Source organism: Hetaerina americana, unplaced genomic scaffold (assembly GCF_022747635.1).
Source record: "Hetaerina americana unplaced genomic scaffold, ioHetAmer1.1.p SCAF_3, whole genome shotgun sequence".
In the NCBI taxonomy this organism is placed as follows: domain Eukaryota; kingdom Metazoa; phylum Arthropoda; class Insecta; order Odonata; family Calopterygidae; genus Hetaerina; species Hetaerina americana.
The window spans coordinates 20201931-20216843 of NW_027286874.1; the positions used below are offsets into that span (position 1 = coordinate 20201931).

The window sequence follows — 14913 nt, forward strand, 5'->3', positions numbered from 1 at the left end:
AGAAAACACTTTTCCCTCTAGTACGGTCGGATAATGTTATTCAGATCACTTATCGATCTTTGGAAGAAAGTTACACTTATCCGCCTTTGTTAAGATTTGTGGGAAAAATCAGCCGCAATCACAAAGTTAGAAAAAATTGTGACCCAAGACTAGCTCAAATTAAGTTTTAGAACGTTTCAAACATTAATAAGAACCTCAGTGTTAAAAAAAACTATATTCGCATCGCATCTTCATCATATACGGGCGAATGGGTGTAACATTAATTTCAGTACTCGTCATCAAGACAAGAATTAAGGCGGCACATTCACTAGTGCACGATCGGACCTCCTTACGCTATTGTTCGTCAGCTGGAGTACGACTGACAGTCAATGCATAAAGAAATATGTCACTCGTTTCGTAAACATACGGGAACATAATCATCACCCTTGGAACGCAAACCATGTTCGTGGAAATTGGTTCTCCTTCGTCTAGCAGCAAAACATTAATCATGCGAAGGTGTGCAAATTACACCAGACGTACGGGAGTTGATGACCAGTTCAATGAATGATTGCATAATTCTGTCGTCGTCAAGTCATAAAGAGAGCGGCATTCCGATGACTTATTTCAAATGTAGAAGCACGAGCGCAACTCAGCACCGGAACATCAACCATAACATTTTTCCAGCTGCGTGCCTGGTCCCGCAGTTCCCCTATGCCGACACCACCAGAGCAGCTTATACGAGGAACTCGTATAAGCTGCTTGTAGGTACATGGCCAGAAATTTGCCACAAATTCGCAGTACTCGAAGCCAGACATCTACAGTGAAAGAGTAGTGCTTGTGGCATGAAAACCATCACTGAATGCACACGGGGAACAGATAAAATGCCTTTTGCCAAGATTTGGCAAAAGACTAATACCGTAACTCTATTCATCTGAGATAAATTATAGTCAGGCAGAGTTGAACATGGCTCTTTTCGCGAAGACAATCTGACCATCGCCCTCCTTGTAAATTGAAAAAAAAACGAAATAAACATAAATTGCAGTAATAGCCACATAGGAAAGGTTTTTTTTGAACAAAGGGACCCCACACAACTAATCTTAAGCTCGAACTAACTGGCTTGTTTCCTTAGTCCTGCTCGCGTCTTGCATAAGTTTGTTTAGATAATACCCAGGGTGAACGAGGACATTACAACATGCAGATCTACTCGTAAACCAAATTTTTCACGGTCTAATAACACCTTCGGATTAAGAATTAGCAAATGTTTCCCAAAAGTGTGAAATTCCACAATTAGGACTATAATTCCTTCTTGGCGTGCAATTGAAACCGGTCTTATCGCCAGGGAAATTATCCCGTGGACGAAGTTAGTTGAAGTCTCGATGTCCAAGCTTAAATTTAAAAAATACAAATTTAACTCCCTCAACTTGCAATTTTACCACCAACAGGAAAAAAAACTTAAATGCCTCGATTAAAATAAAGTAATAATTTATAGGCGTCAATGCCAATTAGAACCTCATAAAAGTGACCTAAGTGCATATTTTTGTGGTTCTAAGAGGCATAGGCCATTAAAATAATACAGCCTCGGATTGGCAGATGCATTAATATTGAAGAGTTCTGAGAATATCTGCAGAATCGGTTGTTTTCGCGTCATGAATTTACACAACTTGCCAAAGTATTTAGTTTCTTCAAATTCCTGAAAACGTTCCTCTCCCCGCTGAACAAATTTAAAGTGTCTTTCCATCACTCCTGGTTTAATACAATGCATTAAAAAACGTATTCCCATTAGTGATATTAAAACATGCCACTCCCCTTGCTTTATACCACGATCATTCAGCGCAGTCGCAATCCAAAAGCTAATGTCATTCAAAAGAGCCATATTTCATTTATCTACAAACTAATCTCACAATTCATCATTAAAAGGCAAAATAGTAATTCACAACCATGCCAATACACAGGTAAAATACCTCGAAATGCCCCATCACAACTTTTGAAAATATAAGGCTTGACTTCATATCGTACCCATACCAAAGTACCCCAATTGATTGGGATTTAAGACTACGCTACTGAAATACCATAGCAAAAGAAGTCGCTGACCCTTAAATCAAAGAAATAAAAGTATTATCACCGACAACAGATAACTAAAGATAACGTCTGATATTTCAGTTTCATAAAATTTGTTTTCCGCTACTAGCAGATTTCTATTATTGTAGGGAAAACGCATTAAATGCATAGAGATGGGATTATTTGGCAAAATCATGTAAATAATTCGCGAATTCATTTATTTTTACATAGTTACCGTTGGATTATTTCACTCAATTCCCTTTGACACCGGCGAAGAATTCTTAGAATTAATCAAAAAAATAATATACATGTTTAATAGAAATAATTACTAACCTTCTTGAAGGAGAACAGTTCCCGCTGAACCTTCTGCCTCTCAGCCGACGGCTGTTGCCCCTTTCCCCGGATGAACTTCAGCATATTTACTGAAAATAACGTAGAGAGGCACAATTAAAAATTAGAAGCTACAGGAATAAATATAATTAATCATTATTTACTGGCTGATGCTCCTTGATTGAAGTTTCGACGAACTTAAAACAACAATAACGTCTACGACAGAAGTAAACTACGACAATTGTGTTACCACCGGCAACGACTTACTAATTGCGGATGTAAACAACCCTTGAGAATGAGAGTTACCAGTTAATATTTCCATTAGCAAATGAAAGTGTATCCTATTAATTGGTAGACTTAAAAATGACAAAACTACACAACCAAATGTAATTAACCATTATTTACTGGCTGCTGCACCTTGACTGAAGTTTCGGCGATCTTGGGTAACAATAACGTGCACAACCGAAGTAAATGTAATGAAAATTAGTTACTTGAAGCTTCCCACCACTCAAATGATGTTTTTAAAGAAGTTACAAAACATTCTGAATAAATTTGAAGGTTTTTGATCACAATGTCAACGAACACCGCACAAATTATTCTAACTCGTCTCTCTAAGCCCAACCGCTAACAACGCTGGGAAGGGCGAAAATGTCAACTTCGTCGGGAGGGTATCACCGACAACAATTGTTACCACCGGGAACGACTTGGTAATTGTGGAAGTAAACAACACTTAAGAATGAATGCATACACTTACCAGTTAATGTTTCCTTTCACAAATTAAAGTGCACCCTAGTAATTGATACAATCAAAAATAACTACGCGAATAAATGTAATTGACCATTATTAACTAGTTGATGTACCTTAACTGAAGTTTTGATGATCTTGGACAACAACTAGGTGTAAGCTAAAAGTAAATATATGGAAAATAGGTAATTCACGGCTTCCCGCCACTCAGATGACGTTTTAAAGATGTAACAAAACGTTCGGATTAAATCTGAATGCCTTCGAACACAGTGTCAACGAACACGGCACAAATTATTCTCACTCGACTCTATCAGCACAACCGCTAGCTACGCTTGGAAGGGCGAAAATGTCAACTTCGTCGGGAGGATAATCCTGACAACAATTGTGTTACCACCGGCAACGACTTCTAACAATAGTATTAATTATTGAGGTGAACAAACCTAAAGAATATATGCATGAACTTACCAATTAATATTTCCTTTCACAAATAAAAGTGTATCCTTTAATTCCAACGTATTACTTCACACAGCACACCAAACCAACGTGCACTGCCCACATAGACGCTTTAACTTCATTAGTTTCTAGGCTACTACACATATTCATTCGCTAAAACCTTATATTTTTAAAATTATTCTAGAATGCGTAAGTGAATGAATAGGACGTTTAAAATTATTGCTTTTCCTAAAATATATTTCAAAATTTCTTAAGTGATCAATAATAATTGTTGCATCCACAACAACAAAGAACTACTTTCCTTCGGAGACACGATGACATTCTGAATGGAGAGGAACTCATCTGCCATCTATGTGTGCGCAACGAAATAAGATCTAAATATTTTTAAACACCAATTGAAGAACGTAAATATGTACGAAAATTTGTCATTCCCCTCTTTTGCTCGAATATCACTGAACTGGGATAAATCAATTAAACATTAAAAAGTATAAATGTAGGACTAAATGAAAAATAATTTGATTTCGCATATCGAATGATATTCCCCTGGAGGAGATTCATCCGTTGCCACGTTTGTCATTAAAATACAATCATATTTGATTGATGATTCTGTTAAAAATAGAGTCCTTCATGAAACTGCATGAAGAGGAAATACCACTTTTAATACTTCATCGATTTTGTTCTATAATCAGGATAAACGGTAAAAATTTAGTTATACACTTGTGAGACGCGTAAATAAATGCCGTAAACATAGAAAGGGTTACATTAATGGTAAATTCAATGGAGCTCCCAGCAATTTGCCTTACAGACTTTGATCCGATGAAAAATTCACTTTAAAAGTATTTCATACAGAAGATGTTCAAATAATTTTTTTCTACAAATTTTTCTTGATGACGAAAGGTCACTGAATCATTAAAAAATAAGGGTTAATCTAAAAATCTCCTGGCCATCCCAATCAAGCTGGTCATCAAACAAGCTAGACAACGTAATTTGCAAATGTAATGATAATATCCACACATAGATAACCTTGTCCTCTGCAGTTTGGATTAATTTATTTTGCGCAATACCACTGGATTGGTTGTGATTAAAACAGCTGCTCTTAATGTGCATCATGTTTGACGCTATTTAGTCATTTAGGAATGCTTAGTTTCATTTTATTTAGGAACATATTCACTTCATATGTAAACATCTTTTAAAATGTTTAATGCACTAAAGAACCCACTAGTTTAAGTTGCGGTTAGCGGTTTTGCTAAATAACATATGCGTAAAATAAGCAATGCTGGCAGTAGTAACGATAACAGCTTTAACTCTAACTAGCACTCAACTAACCTAAAATTTCAACCAGGCCGGTATCACAGGTTGCCCCTCTACGGGACTTAAGATCTGTCATCTTTGAGGGCGTTTCTGAACTGGGAGATCCAATTACATACCCACTCCTCGCTCAGATGGGGATGATGTAGCACTCAATTAGGGTGGATCGACCACTATCTGAATAAGATCATAACTCAATTTTCCTTTGGAAACCCACTTGCAGATGGCATTTTTTTTACAATGCAACTATGTCGATAGGTGGCAAAGGCATTTCATTATAATAATTTCATAATAGAATTCCATAATAGAATAATTTCAAAACGCACCTAACAATTCAATGCACATTTTTAAATTAAATTTTTATGAAAGGAATACCTTTTTTTGGTAGGTAGCATTATAATCTTACAAGGATGCTTCCTCATTTTCTAGGTTCTGGCACTGTATTAAAATAATAAAATTATATGGGACTATGGAATTTCACTTTCAATTCATGCTATTATAAGAAATGGTTTACATAAAATTTGGTGAATTTATACTTGAAGTATAAAATTTCTTTTCACCAATTTCAGAAAAATAAATTGATATGACAACTGCAATCACAATGGAAATAAGTAATTATGACCACATAAAAAAATTATTTTAAACAACTTTTTTTTGGTAGTTGGGGCAGTAAGGACTGACTAGTTCACTGCCACCCAAGAGGTTAGTTCTGTAGCCTGCCATTTCATAAGCAAAGGGGGATCAAGATGGTGCGGTGGGTATCATATAGGCTTCCCACCCAGAGGAATATTTTTTAGGAATCTCGATCCTAACTTGAGATGCTTTGTTGAGGCATAGAGCATAAATGCATAAACAAATTTTATACATAAAATCTTCCACTGAGTCTTACCAACCTATTTCTATTCTACCCATTCTGTCAACTGTCTGCAATCACACTATGCATCAAACACTTCTTTCACTCTTTCTTGTATCTCTGAGGAAGAACATGGTTTCCTTCCTTTTGGTATCATCACTGCATTTGGACCTTCAAGCACTCGTTTAAATTGGATTCCTGCTATGTTGTTTTGAAAAAGCTTTTGATAAACTAAATCACCAATGGCTACTTAACAAACTGGAGAATCGCTATCATATTCATGATAGATTTCAGGAATTTTCTCTTAATTCCTAACATATAGGCAGCAATGCATTGTGATTTGTGGTGTTGTCCTCTCTTGTCCCTGTTAATTATGGTGTTTCCTAAGGAAATCCTTGGTCCTTTGTTATTTGCAGTAAACATAGATGACTTTTTTTTTGTCTGTTTCCCCTGTCTTTAAATACGTTACCCAAATTTGGGCCACTGCTCCAACCGCTTCCCTTAAACTACTTGAAAGCCTGATGCACTTCTTTCTATCATTCAATACCATCATGTACACTTCAGAGGCTTCTCTCTAGATTATAATCGGTCTTCTCACAGCATTTCCAGACTTTCTGATCCCTGTGCCATGAATGATATAAAGTTTTTCATAAAAATCATCAATGGTAATTATAGGCCATCTGAACTTCTTTCCTTTTTCCCTCTTTGTGTACTTTTATGTTCATTGTGGCTGAATGACTTCTCCCATTGCATCGCCCTTCATCTCTCAATCACTAAAGGCTCATTAATCTTTAGACTTCCACCAGCCTGTAGTGCAATGATGAAATGCCTCAAAGGCTTCTACAACATCCCAAAGTCCTGATGCCTTCTTCCAATCCTGCCATGCTTTGTCACCCACCCTTTCTTCGGACTTCTTCCGCCTTACGCCCATCCTTGCAACCTGTTTAAATGTCACTCTAAAGCTGATATTAAGCCAGAAGCATCCCCTTCTGTGCATAAAAATGTTTCCCCTATAATCTAGTTCTGCAGATCCACTGACTTAGGAGTAGATGCTTAGCCATTAGGATTATACAGCAGAGACAAAAAATTCCCAATGTGAGAAATTAATGGCAATGCAGCCACCCAGGCAGACAAGACACTTCACAGTTTCTCTGACTGTAGCCTCACATTTCCTTGAGTAGACACTAGTAGATTTTAGGGGAGGTGACTGGATGGGATGCGACAGGAGAAGATGAAGAGGAGAGAAAGGAAAACAAATAAGGAAGTGCTAAATAATGTGGGGTAGGAGAGGGGATTGTTGGGAGAAATCTTAAGGAGCCATGAAAAATGGATGCAAAGCATTTGCAAATCCTGCTTCCCACTGCAAAGTTAATTTGCAGTGGGAAGTTGAAAACTGTGGTATTGGGAAGAGTATAAGGCAGGTGAGGAATAAAATAGGAATGTTGGACAGAATGAAGGGAGGAAGGAAGTATAGGTAGACGAAGAGGGGCTTGTTGTAGAGTGCTATGATGGGTTGTGTTATGCTATGACAGACCAGACAATTTTTGGTAGAGGTGTCCATCCAAAAACCTAACTCACTTGATAGGCATTTGTATGATGATGCATCCATGAATGCATTATTTCCAATGCTACATAAGCTGGTTTAGAGAGTTGCTCCAAAGCATTGAATATACATGTAGTTGCAAATATGTATCAATATACAGACAAGCTGTTAACCATAAAATACCAACTTTTAATTTCATAGTTTAATTATTTCCATATTGAAAGATTGAAGGAAATATGGCAATGTTTACTCAAGAGCAGTTGAACCACAAATAATGGCACAATATGCAGAAATATGTTCATAAAAATTTAACTGCTTCCAAATACCTATTCTGACTACAACAACGCCTTTTATTTACGATAGCATTATATCAGTCCAATAAATGATGAACACATACAACAAATGTGGGAAACCTAAAAGACAACTGCGCAGGTCATCACAAAAATGATCCTCCATTTCATTTCAATGTTTTAAGGAACCAAAATTGTGTTTCCAGAATGTTAGATGACTGCTGAACCTGAGAACATGCTTTTACATTTTTAAACAATAATTTTCTTTATTTCAAAACTAGCACTCTATTCCAAAATAATTAGAATAATTTTTAAGTGCCAAAACTGAGATTCGCGGAAGAGCCACATGCTAACTATTACACCAGCGATTGACTGAAATATATACTGCATATTTAATTCCGGCTTGATGCACTCTTACATGATTTTTTCCTTTGACACTGGCGTAGAGGTATGTTGGCGTTAGTGCTTCGACTTAATCAACAGCATCATCTAAATGTTTTATAAACAAGATTTACTAACCTTCTTGAAGGAGAGCTGTTCCCCCAGAACCGTCTGCCTCTCCACCGACGTCTGCGGTCCTTATCCCCGGATATACTTCATCATATTTACTGAAAAGAATGCAGAGAAGGACATTTAATAATATGAGAATATACAATAAATGTAATTAATCATTAATTTTTCGCGGGTGTACCTTGAATGAAATATCGGCGAACTTACAACATGTACGACAGAAGTAAATTTATTGAAAATAGGCAATTCGAAGCTCCTTATCAATTCAGAATAAATCTGAAGGTTTTTAAGCAACGTATCAATTGGCACACAACAAAACATTCACATACTAATAGGCACAACTGCTGAATATCTCCGACAACTGTTCTTATTGACTTCTTAAGTTTCTAGGCTACTACACATATTCATTCGCTAAAATCTAATATTTTTAAAATCATCTTTAAAAATTATTGTTACTAAAGTTCCTTACGCATTATAAATCAACATTAATCAATAATCACATAGCATACATTATTTAACAACAAAGAGTAGGTACCTTTACATTACTCTTATCCTAAAACTAATTTTCTTTATAATTGCTGAATTAAATTATATTTTGCCTTAATTTTTTTCACATGTAAGGCAAGAATAATACGTACATTCTCGCCCGTACGTCATGTTAATAAATTTTAAAATTTCTACGTTAATTCGTACAGTTTTACAAGGTTGGTTACTCTGCCCAGGGTCTGTGGGCTAAGTATTGTAACTATAATTTGTTGGTAAACAAGGCTGGCAGGACTTTGCGGAGAGCTTTCACCGGCGCCGTACCCTTTCGTCCTGATTATCGTATACTTTTGGTGGGGAAATGCACGAGATAGCTTTGTTCAAAATTGCTGTAGTCGGTGAATCATTAGTGGGTAAAACCTCAATTATACAAGCTCTCCTTTCTGGTGGGACAAAGTTCTCCAAAAATTATGTTATGGTATTTTATTTCAGACTTAACAACTTTTTAGCGAAATATGTTAATTATTTCAAACGTGGTTAATTGAAGTAATTTCCTTTAATTTACAGACGTCTGATGTCGCTGTGAATGTGAAAGATATAATAATCCCGGAGTCTAAAGATGTAGTCGAATTACTTTTGTATGATTCGGCCGGAAATATACTATATGAAGATTTCCTCCCTAAATTTGTAAGTTTTTCGTGTAACATAAATGACCAGTGATATCGAATGAGATTACTGAATGCAAATTTATAAACATTTTATAGTGGAATGGGCTGAATGCTGCCTTTGTTGTCTTTGATGTAACATCCAAGGAGTCATATAATTCAATTAGAAAGTGGGTCGATATGGTCAAAACCGTGCAAGAGCCAGCAACTGATGAAGCTTCTGATTGTTCCATTCCCGGAGTCGTATTCGCCAATAAAACTGATCTTGTTGACAGAAGAATTATTAGCTCTGACGAAGGGAATTTTGTTGCATCTCATTTAGGATTTGGATATTTCGAAGGAACGGCAGTGAGTTGAGTACATATCAATACGAATATTTTATGGATATTATTTGTTACTAATTTGGATACTCTCTCTTTCAGAAAAACAGTATTTCTGTTGATGAAGCTTTTACGTACCTTGCCAAAGAAATGCACAACAAAACGAATTTTGTAGTTTGAGATGAATGTAAATATTTTTGCCTTGACTGTACCACTACAGTCGTGAATTATTTAACATATTTATTGGGTAGAGTTAGTCCACTGCAAATATTTTTCAATAATCAAATAACAAAGTTTGAAAAACATGCACGAGTGTAAGTTGAACTCTTTCTATTTTTTCAACCATTTTACTCTTTTGAAAATTTAGGCATTCAGCCAAATGTTGGAGCATATATGTGACTTTAATAAATCTGTATAGATTATTCACAGGTCATATGTGGTGAGAAATATTTTAACATTCAATTTTGCTTTTAATTTTAAAATTGCAGCTACTGATGTAACTTGATTTTGATGAAAAAATAAAGGGATTTTTCTTGCACATGAATAATGACTCAATACGAATTTTTAAAATGTGTGATTTTATTAAACAGAAATTGCTGTTTAATAAAAAAATTCGTGACCATGCCATCATAAAGTTTTGCGCTCAAAATTAAATTTAACAATCACGTTTTCTGTTCGTTTTCTCCATTAGGTGAATTCTGATTTTATTTTAGAACTCTGTATATATTGTGTTCATTAAAATCCTGTACATTAGGAATAGAAAAATGATCAAATAAATGTCATCAATCATACTTCCGTGTTAGGGGAGGCAACCAACAGCTAAGGTTATTTGCAACATTAGGGATAATAATTAATGTTGCCCCATCCCAATCTAATATCCCCTTATAGACAAAAATAGTTAAGGGGTTTCAAGATTCAGAGCCTTGGGCTAGTGGAATACAAAGTTTATGCTGGGAATTAGGCAGCAGTAACATCAGCATGGTCACCCAATGGGTGCACATGAATTTGAAAATTCGATACTGCAAAAAAACTTGCCAGCCGATTGAAACCCTAATCTCTCAATATTTAGGCTTTCAGGTTTGAATACAGGCCTAGGTAAATAATTACATTGGCTTACAAAGGTTATTTACATCTATGTCATATGTGAATGTATGATTTTATGTATAATCCCTAATGAAGTTAAACTCCTGACTAGGAAGAAAAACCTGCTCTTCCAAGTCTGTACTTACTGCATACAATACCATGTGATGTTACTATGTATTAGACAATTGATAGAATGGACATATTATGTATATTGTTCACATTTTTACTTGAATACTCAATTTTCCTTTTGGAATGAATGATGTCTTTTGGTTGGTGCTCTGTAATCAACAGGAACCACCAAGGTCACTTTGAGCGGGAATGTTAGAAGAAAATTTAGGGAGAACTTATTCATTGATGAACATGTTGCATAAGGCATTTCCTGTTATTTGTAACCAACATATTTTCATAATGGAGTTTTTTCTACAACCTAAGGCGTGGTTTTCAAAGGCAAAATTTATGAAATTTATTGTATCATTTTTTTCCTTATCATTATGTATATATGACTACCCTAATCCCTCATGATTTTAGTGGTCATTCATGGATGAAATGTTCATTTATTGATCACTGAAATCACAATAAATACACTCTTGTTTTTGAGCAAATGCCCTTCTGCCATGAGTGGAATTCACATCATGTTCATTTATTTTTCAACAAATGAAAAATGGGACCAGAAATTTAAGCAGTTAATGAGAGCTTAAATGAAAATCCTATTGCATTAAAGTGTTTGTGAACTTATAGCCTAGCCAAACCTCATGTTCTGATACAGAAGTTGGCTCTAGCCAGGTGAGTGGGATAAACTCATCTGTCAGCATTAATACAAAACATATGAAATAATCTAACCATGGTCAGTCACTATATCTGTCCATGAATATTTTATCAGATAAAATCAAGTATATTATGATGATACTAAAAAGAAACACACAGTGTTAAATGCTCTTTATTTTAAAAACATGTGTATGTATGTATGTGCATGTATGTATGTGTGTGTGTATATATATATATATATATATATATATATATATATATATGTATATATATATATATATCCCCTCCCTGGACTACAAACTTGACGTGGTGGAAGGGCTTGTGCATTCCGATGACCCCTAGAGCTGTACTGGCAGGAGTAATAATAATTGCTCCTGGTAGGGTCACCCATGCCAGATAGGTCGAAGGTTAGGAACCAGACGAAAGGTAGTCCACGCAGCGTCTGATCCTCAGTGAGGCGGCTGCAATGATGCCTGACCCTAGTGGGGCGGCCAGTAAGTCATAGTGTCACGTTAAAAACACTATTGAGGAAGTCAACGGGAGACCATCTCGATTATCATTCCCAAGATTAACATGATGGACCATACAGATATTTAACTACAATACTATTTCAACTACAGGGCTCGGCCCAATCGGTCGTGTGTCGTGCCTGGCAGTGGGGGAGGCAAGGCTTCCGCAGTCGTCATCCCACGAAACCCTTGCAAGGGAAAACCAGCAGCAGCAGGATAGAAGAAGCAGGAGATGAAGACCACATTAGTTAGATTAGGATCGACGACTGTGAGGACAATGATGAGGACAGGGAAATTGGAGAATGTTAAGCAAGAGATGGAAAGGGGAAAAATAGATATTTTAGGTCTATGCGAGGTTAGATGGAAGGATAGAGGGGATTATTGGAGTGATAAGTATGGAATAATATACAACCGCGGGAACGAGAGCCAACGTGGGGTTGCCATTGTATTAAATGAAGAGGTAGGAAGAAGCGTAGTCAACACAGAACAGGTAATGGATAGACTATTACTAGTAGAGATAAAAGCAGAACCAACGAACTTGGTTATTATTCAGCTATACATGCCACCGAGCAACCATACAAAGGAAGATGTCGATAGGATATACGATCAATTAGAGGACATAATCGCATGTGTTCCTGCAGGGAAATATTAAATAGTGATGAGGGATTGGAATGCGACGGTAGGTGAAGGAAGAGATGGGGATGAGGTGGGGACTACAGTTTAGGCACATGGAATGACTGAGGGGAGAAAGCAGTTGAGTTCTGCAGGAGACAGGGATTAGTCATCAACAACACTTGGTTTAGACACCACAAAAGATGCAGGTATACATGGAAAATGCCAGGTGACTCAGAAAGGTATGAGCTATATTTTATTCTTGTTAGACACAGGTTTGGGAACAGTGTGATAAAGTGCTCTGAACAGATGCGGACTCTGACCAGAATTGAGTTATTATGAAATGTAGCGTCCGTTTCAAAAAGGTAAGGCCGCGGCGGCTGGTTTGAAAATGGAATTTAGAAGCATTAAAAGGTTTGAAAAAGGAAGAGTACCAACAGGCTGTCGTGGAAATCATGGAGAATGGTAAAGAGCTAAATACTATCGAAGAAAAATGGTAAAGTATCAAGAAACGGTTATTGAAAGCCGCAAAAGACACTATTGGAACCCTTAATGCAGAAAGGACTAGGAAACCATGGATCACGGATGAGATGATTACAAAGATGGATGAGAGGAGAAAATTGAAGAATTTACACTCAGAGTTAGCAAAAATGAAGTAAAAAAAGTTAAACAATTAATTGAGGCGGGCAACAAAGCAAAAGAAGCTTGGTGTAAAACGCAGTGTGAGGATATGGAAAGTATGCAGAGGAAGGGTGAAATTGGTGCGCTGTACAGAAAAGTTAAACCATTATTCGGAAGTAAGAAAGGAAGATCTTTGCTAATAGTTAGATATAAGGTGGGTAAGATAATAGCTGACGCAGGAAAGATCAAGAGAGATGGAAGGAGTATGTAGAAGAAGTGTATAGTAAAGAACTTAGACCAACAAAGTTATACATAGAAAAGGAACATGATATAGAGGAAGATAGGTTAGGTCCAGGCATACTCGACGATGCGACCGAAAGAGATTAAGGGAGATAAGCTAAATAAGGCCGTGGGGGTAGATAACATTCCCGCGGAACAACTGAAATGTTTAGGAAAATGTGGGAGGAAGGTGCTATATTAGCTGATTCGTAGTATCTATGAGGAAGGAATCTGGCCGGAAGACTGTGAGATCGGTTTTAGTTCCTAGTCCGAAAAAGGTAAAGGCTACATCATGTGAGGACTACAGAAAAACAAGTTTGATTTCCCACATAGCTAAAATTGCTCTCAGGATCATCAAAAACAGAATAGAAAGTAGAACAAATGATTACTTAGGGGATTATCAGTTAGGGTTTAGAGATGGGAAAGGCACCTATGGTGCCATGGCAAAAATGACATCGCTAATCGAGAGGAATATAGAATACAATCAGGACGTATTTGCCTGTTTCGTAGATTTTGAAAAAGCGTTTGATAGATTGTATTGGGAAAAACTCATGAGTATATTGAAGAGAATAGGAATAGATGGACAGGAGGCTGATCCGCAACCTTTACATGCCTCAGACTGCTCAGGTGCGAGTGGGGAACAGGGGGGTGGATGGGCAATGTTAGGAAGAGGTGTAAGGCAGGGTGTCCCATTATCACCGTTGCTTTTCAACCTGTCTGCAGAGGAAATGATTAAGGAGGCATGGGATGAACTGGAGGTAGGAATGAAAGTGGCTGGGAAATTCGTAAAATCCGTTAGGTTTGCTGATGACCAAGCTTTAGTTTGTCAGTCAGGCAAGGGGTTGCAAGCATTGCTGAATGAATTGGAAATTCAGTGCGACTGGTATGGGATGAGAATCAATATTAATAAAACAAAGGTTATGCGATTTTCTAGAAAGAAAAAGGCCAAGCTTAACATTAGAATAGGAGGGCAAAAACTAGAGCAGGTAGAACAGTTTACGTATATCTGATTTTTTTTGGACCAACACGGTCAAAGTAGTAGGGATGGAAGGAGAAGAATTGCGCTAGGCAAAGAGGCTTCCACAAGGAGGAGGGAGGTGATGAGAGGGACTTTGAGTAAGGATATTAAGAAAAGACTCGAAAAAATTTTGATATGGAGCGTAGCTATGTACGGCGCGGAAACGTGGTCATTGAAGCAGGAGTATAGACGTAGATTGGAGGCTTTTGAAATGTGGGTGTGGAGAAGAATGGAGAAGGTGAAATGGACAGAGAAGAAAACAAATGAGGAAATACTTGGTATGGTGGACAAAGAGAGGGGTTTGTTGGGAGAAACCCTAAGGAGGCAGGAAAAGTGGATGAAGGGGGTATTGACCGGCAGTGGGATGTTGAAGACTGTAATAGAGGGGAGAATGTTAGGCAAATGAGGAAGGGAAGGAGCAGGATAGGGATGTTGGATGGGATGAAGGGAGGAAGAAAGTATTCAGAGATGAAGAGATGTCTGATGTAGA

At 37.0% G+C, this 14913-nt stretch overlaps 2 protein-coding genes across 8 annotated transcripts in view; one reads left to right on the forward strand and one right to left on the reverse strand.

The window, feature by feature from the left end:
- Positions 1-14913, reverse strand: part of l(2)gl (LLGL domain-containing protein l(2)gl) — a 106231-nt gene that overhangs the window by 79331 nt on the left and 11987 nt on the right. For 2 of the 7 annotated variants that reach the window (XM_071588703.1, XM_071588704.1), the window contains exons 1-3: positions 8250-8359; positions 8078-8166; positions 2371-2459 (exon numbers count right to left, since the gene is read on the reverse strand). In XM_071588703.1, coding sequence (XP_071444804.1) covers positions 2371-2454 — 84 coding nt within the window. In that variant the 5' untranslated portion in view covers positions 2455-2459; positions 8078-8166; positions 8250-8359. Of the gene's footprint in view, positions 1-2370; positions 2460-3576; positions 3784-8077; positions 8167-8249; positions 8361-14913 lie in introns of those variants that run through there. The other 5 variants (XM_071588702.1, XM_071588707.1, XM_071588708.1 and 2 more) reach the window with 5 other exon arrangements.
- Positions 8771-10063, forward strand: LOC139691004 (intraflagellar transport protein 27 homolog). The gene is made up of 4 exons (XM_071588709.1): positions 8771-9029; positions 9119-9238; positions 9316-9564; positions 9639-10063. The coding sequence occupies exons 1-4, from the start codon at positions 8913-8915 to the stop codon at positions 9714-9716; spliced, it is 564 nt and encodes a 187-aa protein (XP_071444810.1). The 5' UTR covers positions 8771-8912; the 3' UTR covers positions 9717-10063.